Here is a 14,406-nt window from a genome sequence, read left to right as displayed (position 1 = left end):
GCCTTGCACCTTGTGATGTAGCCAGTTGGAGGGCTCGTAAATCCTCTCTGTCGTAAGCAATAGAAACTCAACTCCTTGAGCATGGCTTGATAGAAAAAATGCCCCAAACATTTGAAAGAAAGTAAGAAGGTGTAAATAAAACTAAATGAGAAAGTAGAAAGTAAAAGAACTGAATACAGAACTACTGAACAAGCAGCCGCTCCTCACAGCACCATTTAAATGTAATGATATCTAAAGTTAAAAATAATTTTTTAACTTTTTTTTGTGGTGGTGTTTCTGACTCCAGCTTATTGCTCTCCCTTTTTTAAGAGATGTCGACTGTCAAGGTGGACACCGAGGAAGAATAATGAGAAGAGTAATAAGGGGACAGTGCGAAACCAGGGAATCGGTGTCAGCTGTGAGGGCCAAAGCAGTGTTGCGCATCCTGCGTGGAATACCAGGATCTCTGTTGCCAGCCATGTTTGTAGCACTTACTGTACCACTCTTAATGATGAACTTCTGCATGCCATTACTCCTTGGATGGGTAACCTGATCCTGCCTCTAGCCTGCAAAAAAGATGAGCGCTGCAAAGGTATGACCTGTCCTAAAAACAGCTGTCCAGTACATTATTGTACAGTATACAAAACTAGTTTTCCCAGTAGATGTCCTTCTTCCATTTGTGTTTACATCTCATATGACCTAACACACACATCCCATGTATTTATTTAACAGTATTATAGTATTTTGTTTGGCTTCATTTAAGTATTGATCTTGTGGATTCTTTTAATATTAATATTCTTTTAATACAGGGTGAGTTTTTGGACAATATCACTTGTGTTTCTCAGTTTTATTTAGCTGGTATTATTTGGTTGGAATTATTAGCCTATTAGACCGATCAAAGCCCATAGAACTTATCTCTCATGTGGTTATTCACAATATATTTTTCGGGTAAACATACCCAAGTTGTTCCTAATTTAATGGGTTTTGTAACTGATCTTTGTTTTTACAGTGGATGTAACCAGAGAGAAGACAAAGACAACAGGGCTCACAAGTACTCCTGTTTTTTCCCTCTTTCTAAAGGTGAGTGGAATTACATTTTTTGCATGTGTAAACATTCTTTTTCCTTTAATAACATATGCCCTGTTTTCATATATAACTGATATAGTGAGATAAAAGAAACAAATACCTTCTGTCTTGAAACAGATTCTATCCATTGATGCAGAGGGCTGCAAGAAAGTCATTGAGGCACGAACGAGGGCGGTGAGTTTAAACCATTTAAGATACTTGAATTCAGTTATTACACACTCTTTAAAATGTCTGTTTTTTATGCTGATCCAGTGTTTCAGACAACTGGCTCTCTATTGACAGACACACCTGGGTAAATAAATTGGAGCATAAAGAAGTTCAAGGACGTTTTTGTCTTGCTTGGTATTTTGAACCCGTAGTGCTTGCCCTGGATGCAAGGAATTGTATTGTAATTTCTCTTACCTATCACTGCTTGGTTGACCAAAATTATATTGGTCAACATTACCATTTAGGTGACCATAAATGGGTCCATTCTAGTAATGCACAGATGCAACAAGAAGCAAAAATAACAGGTATCAAAGGTTTGCTCGTGATTCTTTCATTCTTCCCAAATCTTACCATTCTACAGAATTTCACAGGTGTCCATAATCAGAATGAATCTTAAATGTCAAAAATGTCAATCATTGGCTGTCATTGGACTTTATGTTATTAAACAAATTGTATAACATGCCTTTTTGATGTCTGGGCAGTAAGGGTAGTATATTAAAATTACAACTACACTCCTGAACAATATCCAGTCTAAAGATATATGATTCTGCCTGTGACAAGGATTTTGGTCATCTTTATTATTAGTACTGATTCATTTATATGAATATCCTGTTTAATATTATCATTTTCACTCTGCATACATTTAATACATTAAACAAAGGGAACGGAAAACATCAGAAAGTACAGCATGGGAAAACTTTGAGCTGGTGTAGGAGATTTGAAATCTCCTAAAATTATATGGTTAAGCTCATTACCTACTAGCCTGTTATTACATTTTTATCAGTCTAGTCAACCTCAACAATTTGTAGAGAAGGTAATGATTGAATAAGTTCAGAGAGAGAAGGCTGGAAAATCTATCTCAGTCATGGTAGAGGAATCATGCTACATATCTTTTCATAGCCTTGGCATGTAAATCTTACTCTATATTTATTTATAAAGTCATTGTAAAACCTGCATTGTGCAGTCATTATACATAGTACTGATACTTCCTCCTGATTCACAGGTTTTAATCTCTCAGGGCCTTGGTTGTCGACTGGTGTATGTGGCACGGCCTGATATCTCATATCCTTGGATGATGTCAGTTCCAGTTTCCATTTCATTAGTAGCATTAACTTTGTTCATGTGCTGCAAGTCAGCTAGCATATAGTCATGTTCTTTTCCTGCCATGTTTTTAGTTAGTTCCACATAAGCGGGAAAAATACTAATTACGTTTGTGTTATAATTTGTTTACAAAAATGAATGTTCACATTCACAGTCACTCTTGACTACACTTTATGCAGCAAATAAAAGGTTGCTAATTGACAAGTTTATAGAGCCTATGAAAAGTAAGTCTACGCACAACTGCCACATTGAAACATTAATTTTGTGTCCTACTAAAGCCAAAATAGAAAGTCAACCGAGATGAGGCAGTGTAAGTAAAAGTATTCCTCGCAAGAAATTGCAAAGAAGCTTAAGATTTCCAGGTGCAGTGTTTAGTACACACTCCGAAGGATCCAGCTGATGGGCAGTAATTTTAACAGGAGAAGACCAGGAAGATCAAGAGGCAATAGAAAAATATCTTGAGGTGTATTGCAGAAGAAACTGTTGTAAAATTGCACCACAACCATGGATGTAGGACCCATTATAACTGAGGGGGATGTGTCCTCCCCACTTTTCAAAAATGCTTATTTTGTCTGCCCACTTTTGGTGGTTGTTTTCAAACATCATCTTTCAGTGTGCACCTGCGCCAACAATCACAATGTGGTTTTTAGACAGGCAGGGCGCAGTGGTTGCTAGCAAGATTCAGTGGTTTATGTGTGTAGGAAACGTCACGATAGGTCTGAGTGATTGTCAATAAGTACAACCTCGTAGAGTCTATGCTGCAAAAAAATGTAGACCTTTAGTAAATGAATGACTAACACATGCAGTCCACCAATCCCTGCTTAGAGACGGTTGCTGTATACTACTTCCTCTGAAGTCTAGCTCTGACACTGTCTGCAACAGTATAGCTGATAGTGGAAAAAACTTTAGTTAGGTAGCTAGGAACTTGCTATACTGAACTTTGGAGGGGAGGGGGTTATTTTATTCCATTCCCGAAGCTGAAGACAAACTTGGAAAAGTGTCTGTTGTGGATAAAACCTGGACACGTCATGCCTGGACAGATACAGGTCAATACTACAGACAGATTCAGCTAGCTACATTTGCACTAAGGTAATTATATTCTGCCTATTAATTACATTAATTAACTGGAATTACTATTAACTGGAGTTACTGTAGCTGAGTGATTAAATCAAATCAAAGTTTATTTGTTAAATGCACTGTTAACAATTGGAGCTGCTATTTATACATGGTTGATCTGTCAGATATCCTACACATAGCACATTATGTAGAGCGGCATTTTAATTCCTCCATCTTTATCTTTCTCATCCCCTTATGTTTCCAGTCAGTGCATGACTTGACTAATGCAGTAATGCAGCAAGTGAAAAGGAAGGGTCCCATTAGGCATTATGAAAAAACAACCATAAATACAACGAAGCTGCAGGGGCTATCAGCATCGTTCAATTTATGATCATATAATTCTAGCTCACAGGGGGCTCAATTGTTATTGCTACTAACTTATCATAATAGCATTATTAAGGCAATTATTTAATTTTTTATGTTGTTTGTTGGCTGTGAAATTAAAAAAAGATATCTTTTCTGAAATAATGATTGCACAACTTGCCTACAATTCACTGGTGAAGTGAACCATATCAATTCCTGATAATAATACAGATAAACCTATGCATTTTTTCACTTGGAGGTGTCCTAAGGATATGTTAATCACATTTACTTTTCAGGGTGTATCATAAATGTTTTAGCATTGATTAGCAGTTTACACGCAAACCATGTGACCTTCTTAAAACTGCAGTAATTAGTGTATTCTGTTCTGAAAAGTCACGAGAAATAAATGTTTAATGCTTTATTTTTTAAAATTTCTTCCTGGGAGGAATGCCCCTGGACTGCCCTAGCATTTATGTGTGTGTATGTGCGCCCCCCCCCCAGGTTCAAAATCACTCCTATGCCCTGACCACAGCCACAGGAAGAACTCAATGCAGCTTGAGAGAGAAACCAGTTCCCCTGACTACAGTGAAATGGCAGCGATGTCTGCTGGTCTAAAAGGATGTGCAACTGCCTTTTCCCAAACATTTTACTTTAGTTTTGTTGGTGCTTGGCCCACTTCAAACTTTTCATCTTGTTAACAGCACATATACTGATAGGTGAGAAATTAAAGGAAAAACCTGAATAAATATCTGAAAAAACATAACAAATACAGATGCTTACATATAGTTGTACTGCATGATACAATCAAGCAATTAACATGCTATCATGCTCTGGTATGTATAAAAATGTTGAGCAGGTCCAGTTGATCTGGATTTTGGATCAAGATGGCAAGAGGAAAAGATCTAAGTGACCTTGAAAGAGGGTTCATTATTGGGGCATGGATGGCAGGAGCTTCAGTCACAAAGACTGCTCAACTGGCTAGTGTTTCAGTAGGAACAGTGACTAAAGTGACATCTGCATTTAGATCTATGGGAAAGACATCAGTGAATAGCGTTATAAATTGTGGTTGAAAGCGCACATTCAATGACTGTGATGCTTGTGCATTAGTGTGATATATAAGGAAGAATAACTCTTCCTCAGGTGTGCAAGAATGTCAATGCAGGACATGATCAGACTGTGTCAGCAAGAACAGTCAGTCCATCGACAACTACATAGAGAGGGATATTAGTAGGGTTAGTGCAAAGATGAATGCACATTTGAGAGTTCAGTTGTGCTTTGATCTGAACTGTCCTGTATGTAGCTGTGAAATTAAAGAAAAAAAAACACTGGATTGGATCGGAACTGGGTACCATAAGAAATGCTTTCCAATTTGGTTGTCAGAAACTGTAATGCCTGTCTTAAAAGATACCAGAAAACAGCCAACCATAACCATGCGACATGGTATGCACACATTTCAACGCATCCACACCAATAACACACAATAACAGGCAAGTGAACTGCACACAGAGACAGAGCGAGAGAGAATGAGAGAAAGATTGAGCTAACCTATCCAGCTCCACAAAATCCACGGGCATGGGGGAAAAAAATTACTTGATCAGCTCTCAAGTGAAAATACAGACATCTACTTGGTAAATGCTTTGCAAAGAACGGAAAAGAAAAGGTGCCATTTGGTCTCAGTTTTGAACAGATTTGACAAAATTAAGTCAAATAAAAACTTTGTGACAAAGCTAACATACTCCAACAGTATTGGAACAATGCAAAATTATGTAAGATATAAAGATTGACAATGCTGGCCAAGCAGTTGGCTGTTCAATATGAATTGGTTTGGTTGTCTGGATTTCAATCATAATAAGGAAATTAGTGAGTAATACTCCGTTTTGGAGTGTGATGGTAAGATTAATACTATAGGGAATTATAGGACTGCACTAGGTCTAGGGTCTAACTTCAACAGCAAGTGGGCCAAATAGGAAAATCACTGGGGGTTCGTGGGCCACACAGAATACTTCAATTAATGGCTACAAATAACTCTTACAGTATAATGTTAATAGATATATTACTACATGGAATAAACTAGTCACGTGCATCCATTTTCTTTCACTTTAATGATATCATTATAATCAATTCCAGACAGCTGCCAGTCCATACAAAAAAGTAGGAAAGCTATGGTTACGGCTGACAAAGTAAATAAATACTTGTCAGTCCATTTGCTCAGGAATTGGCGATTTTCACAATCAACTTGGCTTCGAGAGAGACATTTTGAAGCTTGTTGTTAGCTTAGTAAGGCTGTCAAAAGTGGCATGAAATTGAGTTCGAATATTAGCTTTTGTAATTAGTTAGCGTTCGAATATATTCAAATATCATTTGCCTATAACTCACAAAAAATAAGCTGCTTATTGTCGGGCGCAATATGCACGTGACGCTCCATCTAAACTGGCCTGCGCTTTATTTTCCACAAGCGGGCAATAGAATAGAGGACATTGGTGAACTTTCATACTAGGTTACTACATCTGGGGCCTCATTTATAAAACGTATTTTAGATCAACTGTGTGGCGTGTACGTAGAAAATCACGTCAAAGTAGTGATTTATAAAATTTCAACATGAATCGATTTGACCGTGGAAACAGTTGTGGCTCTATGTCAGGTCTTCACTTTACGTATGCATGCAAGTTCATTTTATAAATGAGCCCCCTGCAGTTTCTATAGCCTAATGTGCAAATGAATAAAACAGTTTCTCGTGGATGTAATTTGCCACAACTCGGCATTTATTAATCACAATAATAGGGAAATGATTGTTTATAGGAAATCCTGTTTATTTCTTAACACAAAAACTATTCAACCGGCTAATACCTGTAGCCTAAAACAACATAAATTACTTACTCTGTTTAGTTTGTTTAACTTCTTTCATCATCCAATTTTATCAAGATCTTCAGAACAGAAAGGAACATGAACATGATTCACCGCATGAAATTAAAGCCTGTATATTTATGTTAGTTTAAAACATGGGATCCAAACTAATATTCGAATGCTTAAATTTAGGTTCAAACTTTTAAAAAAAAATTTTAAAAAAGATTTTTGAATAGTTTTAGAACTTCGAATATTTTTTGACAGCCCTATAACTTAGCTAACGTGAGTTCCTCTGTGGCCCGCCAGCCCAGAATGCAACGTGAGGCTTGACTGAGCGAATGGCAGGTGTGGAGCAGGTTATAATCCTTTTGCAGCCAATCACAGCACACAGGTACTTTAAAAAGACGTAACCAATACCATATTGGTTCAGATCATACAGTCTATGGCACAGATGTCTCAAAGTAGCTCAGAGATATGTACCTTAGTTTTATTTATCATATCACACACATGCCTGCCTGATTTGCAGGTAGCCATGGAAAAATTCAAAAGGGCCGTATCCGGCCCACGGGCCGCTAGTTGAATAGGCCTGGTCTAGGGTATGGTTACAGTAGAGAATTGGCTCAAAATTCTGTAAAAAACTGAATCAATAATAGAGGATAAGTCTGTTCTGAGAGGATCACGGTCTTTATCCACATGTACAGTTGAGGCCAAAAGTTTACATGCACCTAGGCTAAAGATATTCAAACTCATTGACACTCATTTTGACAGTTGATAGTGCATGTCAGAGCAAAAACCAAGCCATGAAGTCGAAGGAATTGTAGACCTCCAAGATAGGATTGTGTCGAGGTGGGGAAGGGTACAAAAACTGTCTGCAGTATTGAAGGTCCCAAAGAACACAGTGGCCTCCATCATTCTCAAATGGAAGAAGTTTGGAACCACCAGGACTCTTCCTAGAGCTGGCTGCCCGGCCAAACTGAGCAATCGGGGATGAAGGGCCTGGGTCAGGGAGGTGACCGAGAACCCGATGACCACTCTGACAGAGCTCCAGATTTCCTCTGTGGAGATGGGTGAACCTTCCAGAAGGACAACCATTTCTGCAGCACTCCACCAATCAGCTTTATGGTAGAGTGGCCATATGAAAGCCACTCCTCAGTAAAAGGCACATGAAAAGCCAGAATGATGTTTGCAGGTGATCACCAGGATGAAGACCTAGCCTTTTGGAGGAGTGTTCTCTTGTCAGATGAAACAAAAATTGAACTGTTTGGCCATAATGATCAGTGCTATGTCTGGAGGAAAAAGGTTGAGACTTTTAATCCAAAGAACACCATCCCAGCTGTGAAGTATGGGAGTGGCAGCATCGTGTTGTGGGGGTGTTTTTCTGGAAAAGGGACTGGTGCACTTCAGGAAGTAGATGACATCATGAGGAAGGAGGATTATCTATAAATACTGAAGCAACACTTCAAGACATCAGCTAGAAAGTTAAAACTTTTTCACAACTGGGTCTTCCAGCAGGACAATGATCCTAAGCATACCTCCAAAGTTGTAACAAAATGGCTTAATGAAAACAAAGTGAAGGTATTGGAGTGGCTACAAAGCCCTGACCTGAATCCCATTGAAAATTTTTGGACTGAACTGAAAAGGCATGTCTGAGCAAGGAGGCCCACAGACCTGATTGAGTTACACCAGTTCTGTCAGGAGAAATGGGCAAACATTTCGACAAAGTATTGCGACAAACTTGTGGAAGACTACTTTAAGTGTTTGATTCAGGTTAAGCAATTAAAAGGCAATGCCACCAAATACTAAAAAAGTGTATGTAAACTTTTGACCCACTGAAAATCTGATGTAGTACATAAAAGCTGCAATAAATCTGTCTCTTAGCAATTATTTTGAAATGACCTCTTATGGAAATAAAGTAGATACCATACATTTCCTGTGTTTAGTCAATTAGGGTAACATTAAATATGTGGAGTTGTGAAAAACTGAGTTTGAATGCCTTTAGCCTCGGTATATGTAAACTTTTGGCCTGAACTGTATGTTGAAATCACCAACGATCACAACTATCTGCCGAAATGGCAAGAAATGACAGAAAGTCGTCAGCAAATACTATTCAAAAATCTCAATTGGGCCTTAGGGCCCTGTACATACATACCAAGACAAAGGACTGGACTGCATGCTTCTGCTTATTTTAGATAGGTCAAGCTGTACACAGTTAATTGTAAGAACTTCAAAGGAGGGAGATATATTTGCACACTTAGGGGTTTAACTCAAAGTGGATGATTAATCGCTGCACTCCCCCCTTCCCCCCGCCCGCCCAATTGACAAAACGCCTGAGTGCCTAAAAACCCATGGGGATGCCTCATTAAGTACAACATATACATCCGGTCTTATCCAAGTTATCAGTGACACAGTACAATGAGATTATGATCCATGATCAATTTGATTACAAGGGCCAGTGTAGGAGCTACAGGCTACTTTACCTGAAGTACTGTATAATTAAAGATTATATCCAGTATACTTATTATACTATTTTTTTCCATGGGTTCACTACAGCTGCTAGAAAAATCGTGATGTGTTTTGCAACAGAAAATTTATCCACATTAATACTACAGCTTTACATTTGACATTTTTGTGTGGGGTAGACACAGTTGTAATGTAATAACAACTAGTGTGTCAAAAACATGATGAAGGAAGAAGCATCGGATCATATCATATTTCTTCTCTGCTTCGTACAGTTAAGCCCAAACTTATTCATACCCATACCAAATTTTGAGTCATAGTGAATTTTTATTTGACGAATTGGTTTCTTCTGGCTGGAAATGACATGAGAAGGTGACAAAAGACGATAAGACATTGTGTTAGAGATATTAACCCCTTAGCGCACAGGCCAAATCTGGCCAATCCTTGCCCATTTTAGGGGGTACACTATTTAAAGCTTTATAACTCCTTGTGTGAACACCACAGAGAAAAATGGCTTAAATGAAGCAAGACATTTGTGCCATTTACAATACTAGCTTAGATTACTTCCTATTCATCATTTTGTAAGAAATAAAGTGCCTCAAATGCAGTTGTCTAGGCAAAAAATATAAAATGAATTTGCTCATTTTTAGTTCGCAGTGAACTACTGGAAGATTGCATATATACAGCAGGTTAAAGTATACGTGTCCTGGATCAAAAACTTCTTGACCACAAGTTCATAAAATCTAAGGGTGGATATGTATAACTACTAAAGATCTATGAAGCAAAAACTAAGCAGTGTACCCAGCGTCTCCAATTCAACCCAAAATGTCTAAATTATGTATTGCTGTAAATCAGGGGCGTAGCTACGGGTGGGCCTGGCTGGGCCTAGGCCCACCCGCTTCTTGCCTAGGCCCATCCTAGTGTGCAACTCGCATCTTGTCTTTTAGCGATAACAGCAAAAAAAAAAAAAAAAAAAAAAGGCCCCCCGCAGACTTGTCACCGTCGTTACTTTGAGAGCGTAATTTCCCTGCTGATACGATACCCCTCCCCCTACTTAGCCAAGTGAAAGCATTTTCATCTATTCAACATCTATTCAATCGAGCTCATCCAAATTCAGTGCGCGGATTCCACGAATACAGTACTAGGGAATGAAGCCGAAAGACTAAGTGAAAGGGATGAAAATTCCAACGAGGTTTGATTGATTATCGTGGCTTTAAACATTCTTTTATCTGATTCAAGAAAAAAACAAACTTTCAGGTAAGGAATTCTGGTAGCCTATCCACAATATTCCAAAGTCCCATGATGCCTTGTGCGAAATATGTGCAGAACGTCCGGTTTGGCGTAAACAAATGTTATGTTAAATGCTATGGTAACGTCTTAAAATGGCAGAAATTTGGGAACATACAAAGACAACACTAAAACTCTGTACTCTTACATGTTTTCTTGCATGGGGATGGGACGACATGAAAACAATTTTCAACCGTCCACCACGTTTTGGAAATGTTCCAGCTCTCACGTCATCACTGTTGCATGCTTCACAAAAACTATTACACTACTAACGCTTACATTACAGTGTGAAGTACCCACATTATATATATTATATATATAGAATATTTTTATATATATATATATATATAATACCACTAACCTATTTAAAGACACTCAAAAATATTTAAAGATTTCAAAAATAACGTATATAACCTAAGTATTTTTAGCAGTAATAGCCTACTTACATGGCAATGATGAAATCTATGTTCAGTAGATGGAGACAGAGCCAGTAAATCAATAATACACTTCTGTTTTGCTCCAGAAAACAATGTCAGCTAGGTCTGTTAGCAAATATATGGCTTAACTATGCCCAGAAGTCCTCAATAATAATAGTGTTTTCCAAGAAATTACTAAAAATCGATGACCACGTTTCATTAGGTGCAGCGTCTTTTACTGCTACCACAGAGTGAATACGTAAGTGAATATGATTGTAAGAAACTTCGGTTACGCTGACCTAACAAACGCTATTCCAAAAGCAAAATTAGACATGTTATACATCGTTATAAAGCTTATACTCTCACCTACTGAATAAATGAATTGTCAATCAAGCCAGACTACACTTAAAAGGACGACAATGCCATAAACAACACGTGGGTTATTACGCTCAGCTATTTTGGAAGGTACCCAGGCATCACAAATACACGTATATTTCACAAACGGATTGTCTAAGACAATATATGACCACTCAGTTTCCAAAGGGACATCTCTACTCGTAAAACCAATGGTAGCGTTGTATATTTATTCAATATTTAGTCCCAGGTATTGACTGTAGAATGACATGGTATCATTTTAAAAAAACTTTTTCTCGTTTATTTCGTTATTCAGTGAGCAGCGTTTTCACTGCTGTATAGGCATATCTTAGGGCTATTGTCGGGTTTATCTTGTTGCTATGACGGAATACGATTTTTTAGTGGTGAAAGAATATTTTTATGAATGCCAAGATAGACAATATTGTCCATTATGTCAAGGGTGGGGGGTGTTTTTTAGATGAGACTGCAGGGAGGGGGTGTGTGTTAAATGAACGACGGGAGCGACAATGGTGGGGCTGCGAAACTCCGTTTTCGGCATAGTTGTCATGTATCGTCTACTAATGAAACTGAAACAACGCGTTTCTGTTTTCATCTCACACTTTGGTTGCAGTAGCACCGAATGTTTGAGTTTAGTAATTTAGGCACGCGGGCGTGCCCACCACTAGGGGCTGTGCGCTAAGAGGTTAAGATGTTGGTACCAGAATTGCTCAGATTCTTCAGGATGGCCTTGGTGGTGATCCTTGGATTCTTCTTGGCCTCTCGCACTACCATTCTTGCCAGAGCAGGGGTCACTTTTGGCTTCCTACCACGCCCTTAGAGATTTTTCACAGTGTGAAACTCCTTGTACTTTTTGATGATGTTTTGCACTGTGGCCACTGGCACTTGAAAACACTTGGATATAGCTTTGTAGCCTTTCCCCTTGTGAGCAGCCACAATGCGTAACCGAAGGTCCTCACTAAGCCCTTTGGTTTTAGCCATGACTTGCAATTGATTACAAACTGACTAGAGAACAACTGCATCAGCTGTTCTCAATTTATAGTTGATTAGAATGCTCTAGAACATGGTAGAAATTACCAGGACCATTTGGAATGGTATAGAAGCTTGCATTTCCTCAAAAGTTTGCGACAATTTCAAGGGGTATGAATAATTTTGGACATGGAATGTTTTGTCAAAATGTAAAAAAAACATAAAAATAGGTAATATTTTTCATTAATATCTTAAACACAATGTCTTACCATCTTTTGTCACCTTCTTATGTCATTTCCAGCCAGAAGAAACCTATTCATCAAATAAAAAATCACTATAACTCAAAATTTGGCATGGGTATGAATAATTTTGGGCTTAACTGTAGTTCATTGCCTGTACTCTTTGTGCTACTGTTAGTGCAAATGTGCATTGCTATATGTAATGGTTTGTGCACAGCCTGACCATGGTGTCCTCTGTAGTTTTTGACAGATGTTTCTGATGCTTACTGCCTACTGACATGCTTTACATTTAGACTAAACAGTTGTATTGTTGTGTAGGGGACATGCCGCTACTTCTCATAGTGGGGCACCAACATGTAAAATATATACACCTATATGCTTGCAGGTGGCGTCTCATAAATTAAGTATACAAACTATAAATTGGCAATTTAAATTCATAATTAAATCAATTATTATTAAAATTACACATTATTAGTCAGTCTTAACCAAATCATAATAATATACATTCAGCTAATACTAAATTAATATAAATGCTTTAGCTAAGAGGTGAAGGTATTCTACTAAGTTCTTTTGATTAGCAGCGGCTGACTCAATTCAACACAAGAGTAATATCAATACCGACAACCTTGGAAATATAATAGTTTATTGAACAAAAGTACGGAAAGGGGCAAAGTGCAATTCAACACCACAATGTACAATAAACTATGTGAGTGCACTGCATGTGTGTGTATGTTCTCCTGCATGGGGACTGTGTACTGTGGACATGTGTTCACGGAGAACAAAGGAACAAAATGGAGTGTGTGAATGGAGGGGTTTTTGAAACTAGACAAGGCTAGTGATAAAACAATGGCGCATGAAGTGTACCAAACAGATACAGGGTAACTGAATAGCTGTGTGTTGTTCGAGATCAGGCCGTGTTAAGACCAGTTCATATTTAAATGGATCACATGCAGGATCTGTTCTGTGTGTGATATATAGAAAGTAACGCAGCACGGTGGATGGCTTAGAGCCGACCGAACATAAAGAACGTTGATAATAACCTTTCAAACACAATAACCATAAAAAGGAGCATTGTGTACACTCCATCCTGAATAATATTACAACATTCAGTGTGTTGCTAATTATGCTATGCCTAGGGTTACAGCCTTACTTGAGTCCTTTGCTTTGGGTTGGTTGTTGGAATGTTGGTGGTTTCCAGTCTGAAGTCTGTGGGAGTTGTCGTGAAAAAAAGGGGAAGCTGTTCGCCCTTTTCTGGTTTCAAAACACACAGCCTGATCCTGGTCGCAGGTCGCTTGCCTCGTGGGACTTGCTATGCAGGATATGTTGGTCGTGCATGACCACCACTAAGCATGTCGGAGCACCTCGTTCCTCCCGCAGCCGGTAGCTGAGGGTATACGTGCCTTGCTTCGTTTCAGGCCTTGCGAACTCTTCCTGGTGTGTGGACTCGTGAGAGGGAGATGGGAGAAGGGTGGTCGTGTCCAGGGAGAGGGAAATGGAACAGAGAGCGTGAAACCACAGTAATCTCTGTTTTATTGAAGGTTGCGCTTTTCAAATTTACAGTAAGGCAGTACTGTAACAGGAAAGTTGTGTTAGGAGATGTGGTTAAGTGAGTCACTCTTTGAGGTGGACATATGGGCTTTGTAGTTTTGTGTCTTTTGTAGTCCATAGTACCTACAGTTTCAACTGACCACAACACCTCACTTGAATTTTTTCTTGAACATTTTATCAGGGATTTGTGTGGTTTTTTCCAATAATGGTTTCTCTTCTTGCCACTGCTATGCTGACCAGTTGTTGTTAGCTCATGGACATCTCCCCCCATCTAAGCTACTGTTGTCTTTAGCCCAAAGGTATCCAATCTTTTCCACATTGGGCCGATGTGGACTATATCAGATTTTCAGTGAGTCAAAAGTTTACATACACTTTGTTAGTGTTTGGTGGCATTGCCTTTTAATTGCTTAACTTGAATCAGTCGCTTGGGATAGCCATCCACAGGCTTCTCACAATTCTTCACTTGAATTTTTGCCCATTCC

At 38.6% G+C, this 14,406-nt stretch overlaps 1 protein-coding gene across 6 annotated transcripts in view; it reads left to right on the top strand.

The window, feature by feature from the left end:
* The window catches only part of snapc4 (small nuclear RNA activating complex, polypeptide 4), a 152,578-nt gene that overhangs the window by 122,777 nt on the left and 15,395 nt on the right, over window positions 1-14,406 (top strand). For all 6 annotated transcript variants that reach the window (XM_064297540.1, XM_064297543.1, XM_064297539.1 and 3 more), the window contains 3 exons: window positions 310-571; window positions 989-1,059; window positions 1,183-1,239. In XM_064297540.1, coding sequence (XP_064153610.1) covers window positions 310-571; window positions 989-1,059; window positions 1,183-1,239 — 390 coding nt within the window. The remainder of the gene's footprint in view (window positions 1-309; window positions 572-988; window positions 1,060-1,182; window positions 1,240-14,406) is intronic.

This window comes from Anguilla rostrata, chromosome 10 (genome assembly GCF_018555375.3).
Source record: "Anguilla rostrata isolate EN2019 chromosome 10, ASM1855537v3, whole genome shotgun sequence".
In the NCBI taxonomy this organism is placed as follows: Eukaryota; Metazoa; Chordata; class Actinopteri; order Anguilliformes; family Anguillidae; genus Anguilla; species Anguilla rostrata.
Note: the sequence above shows the minus strand (reverse complement) of the source record. Positions and strands in the feature narration are given on the sequence as shown.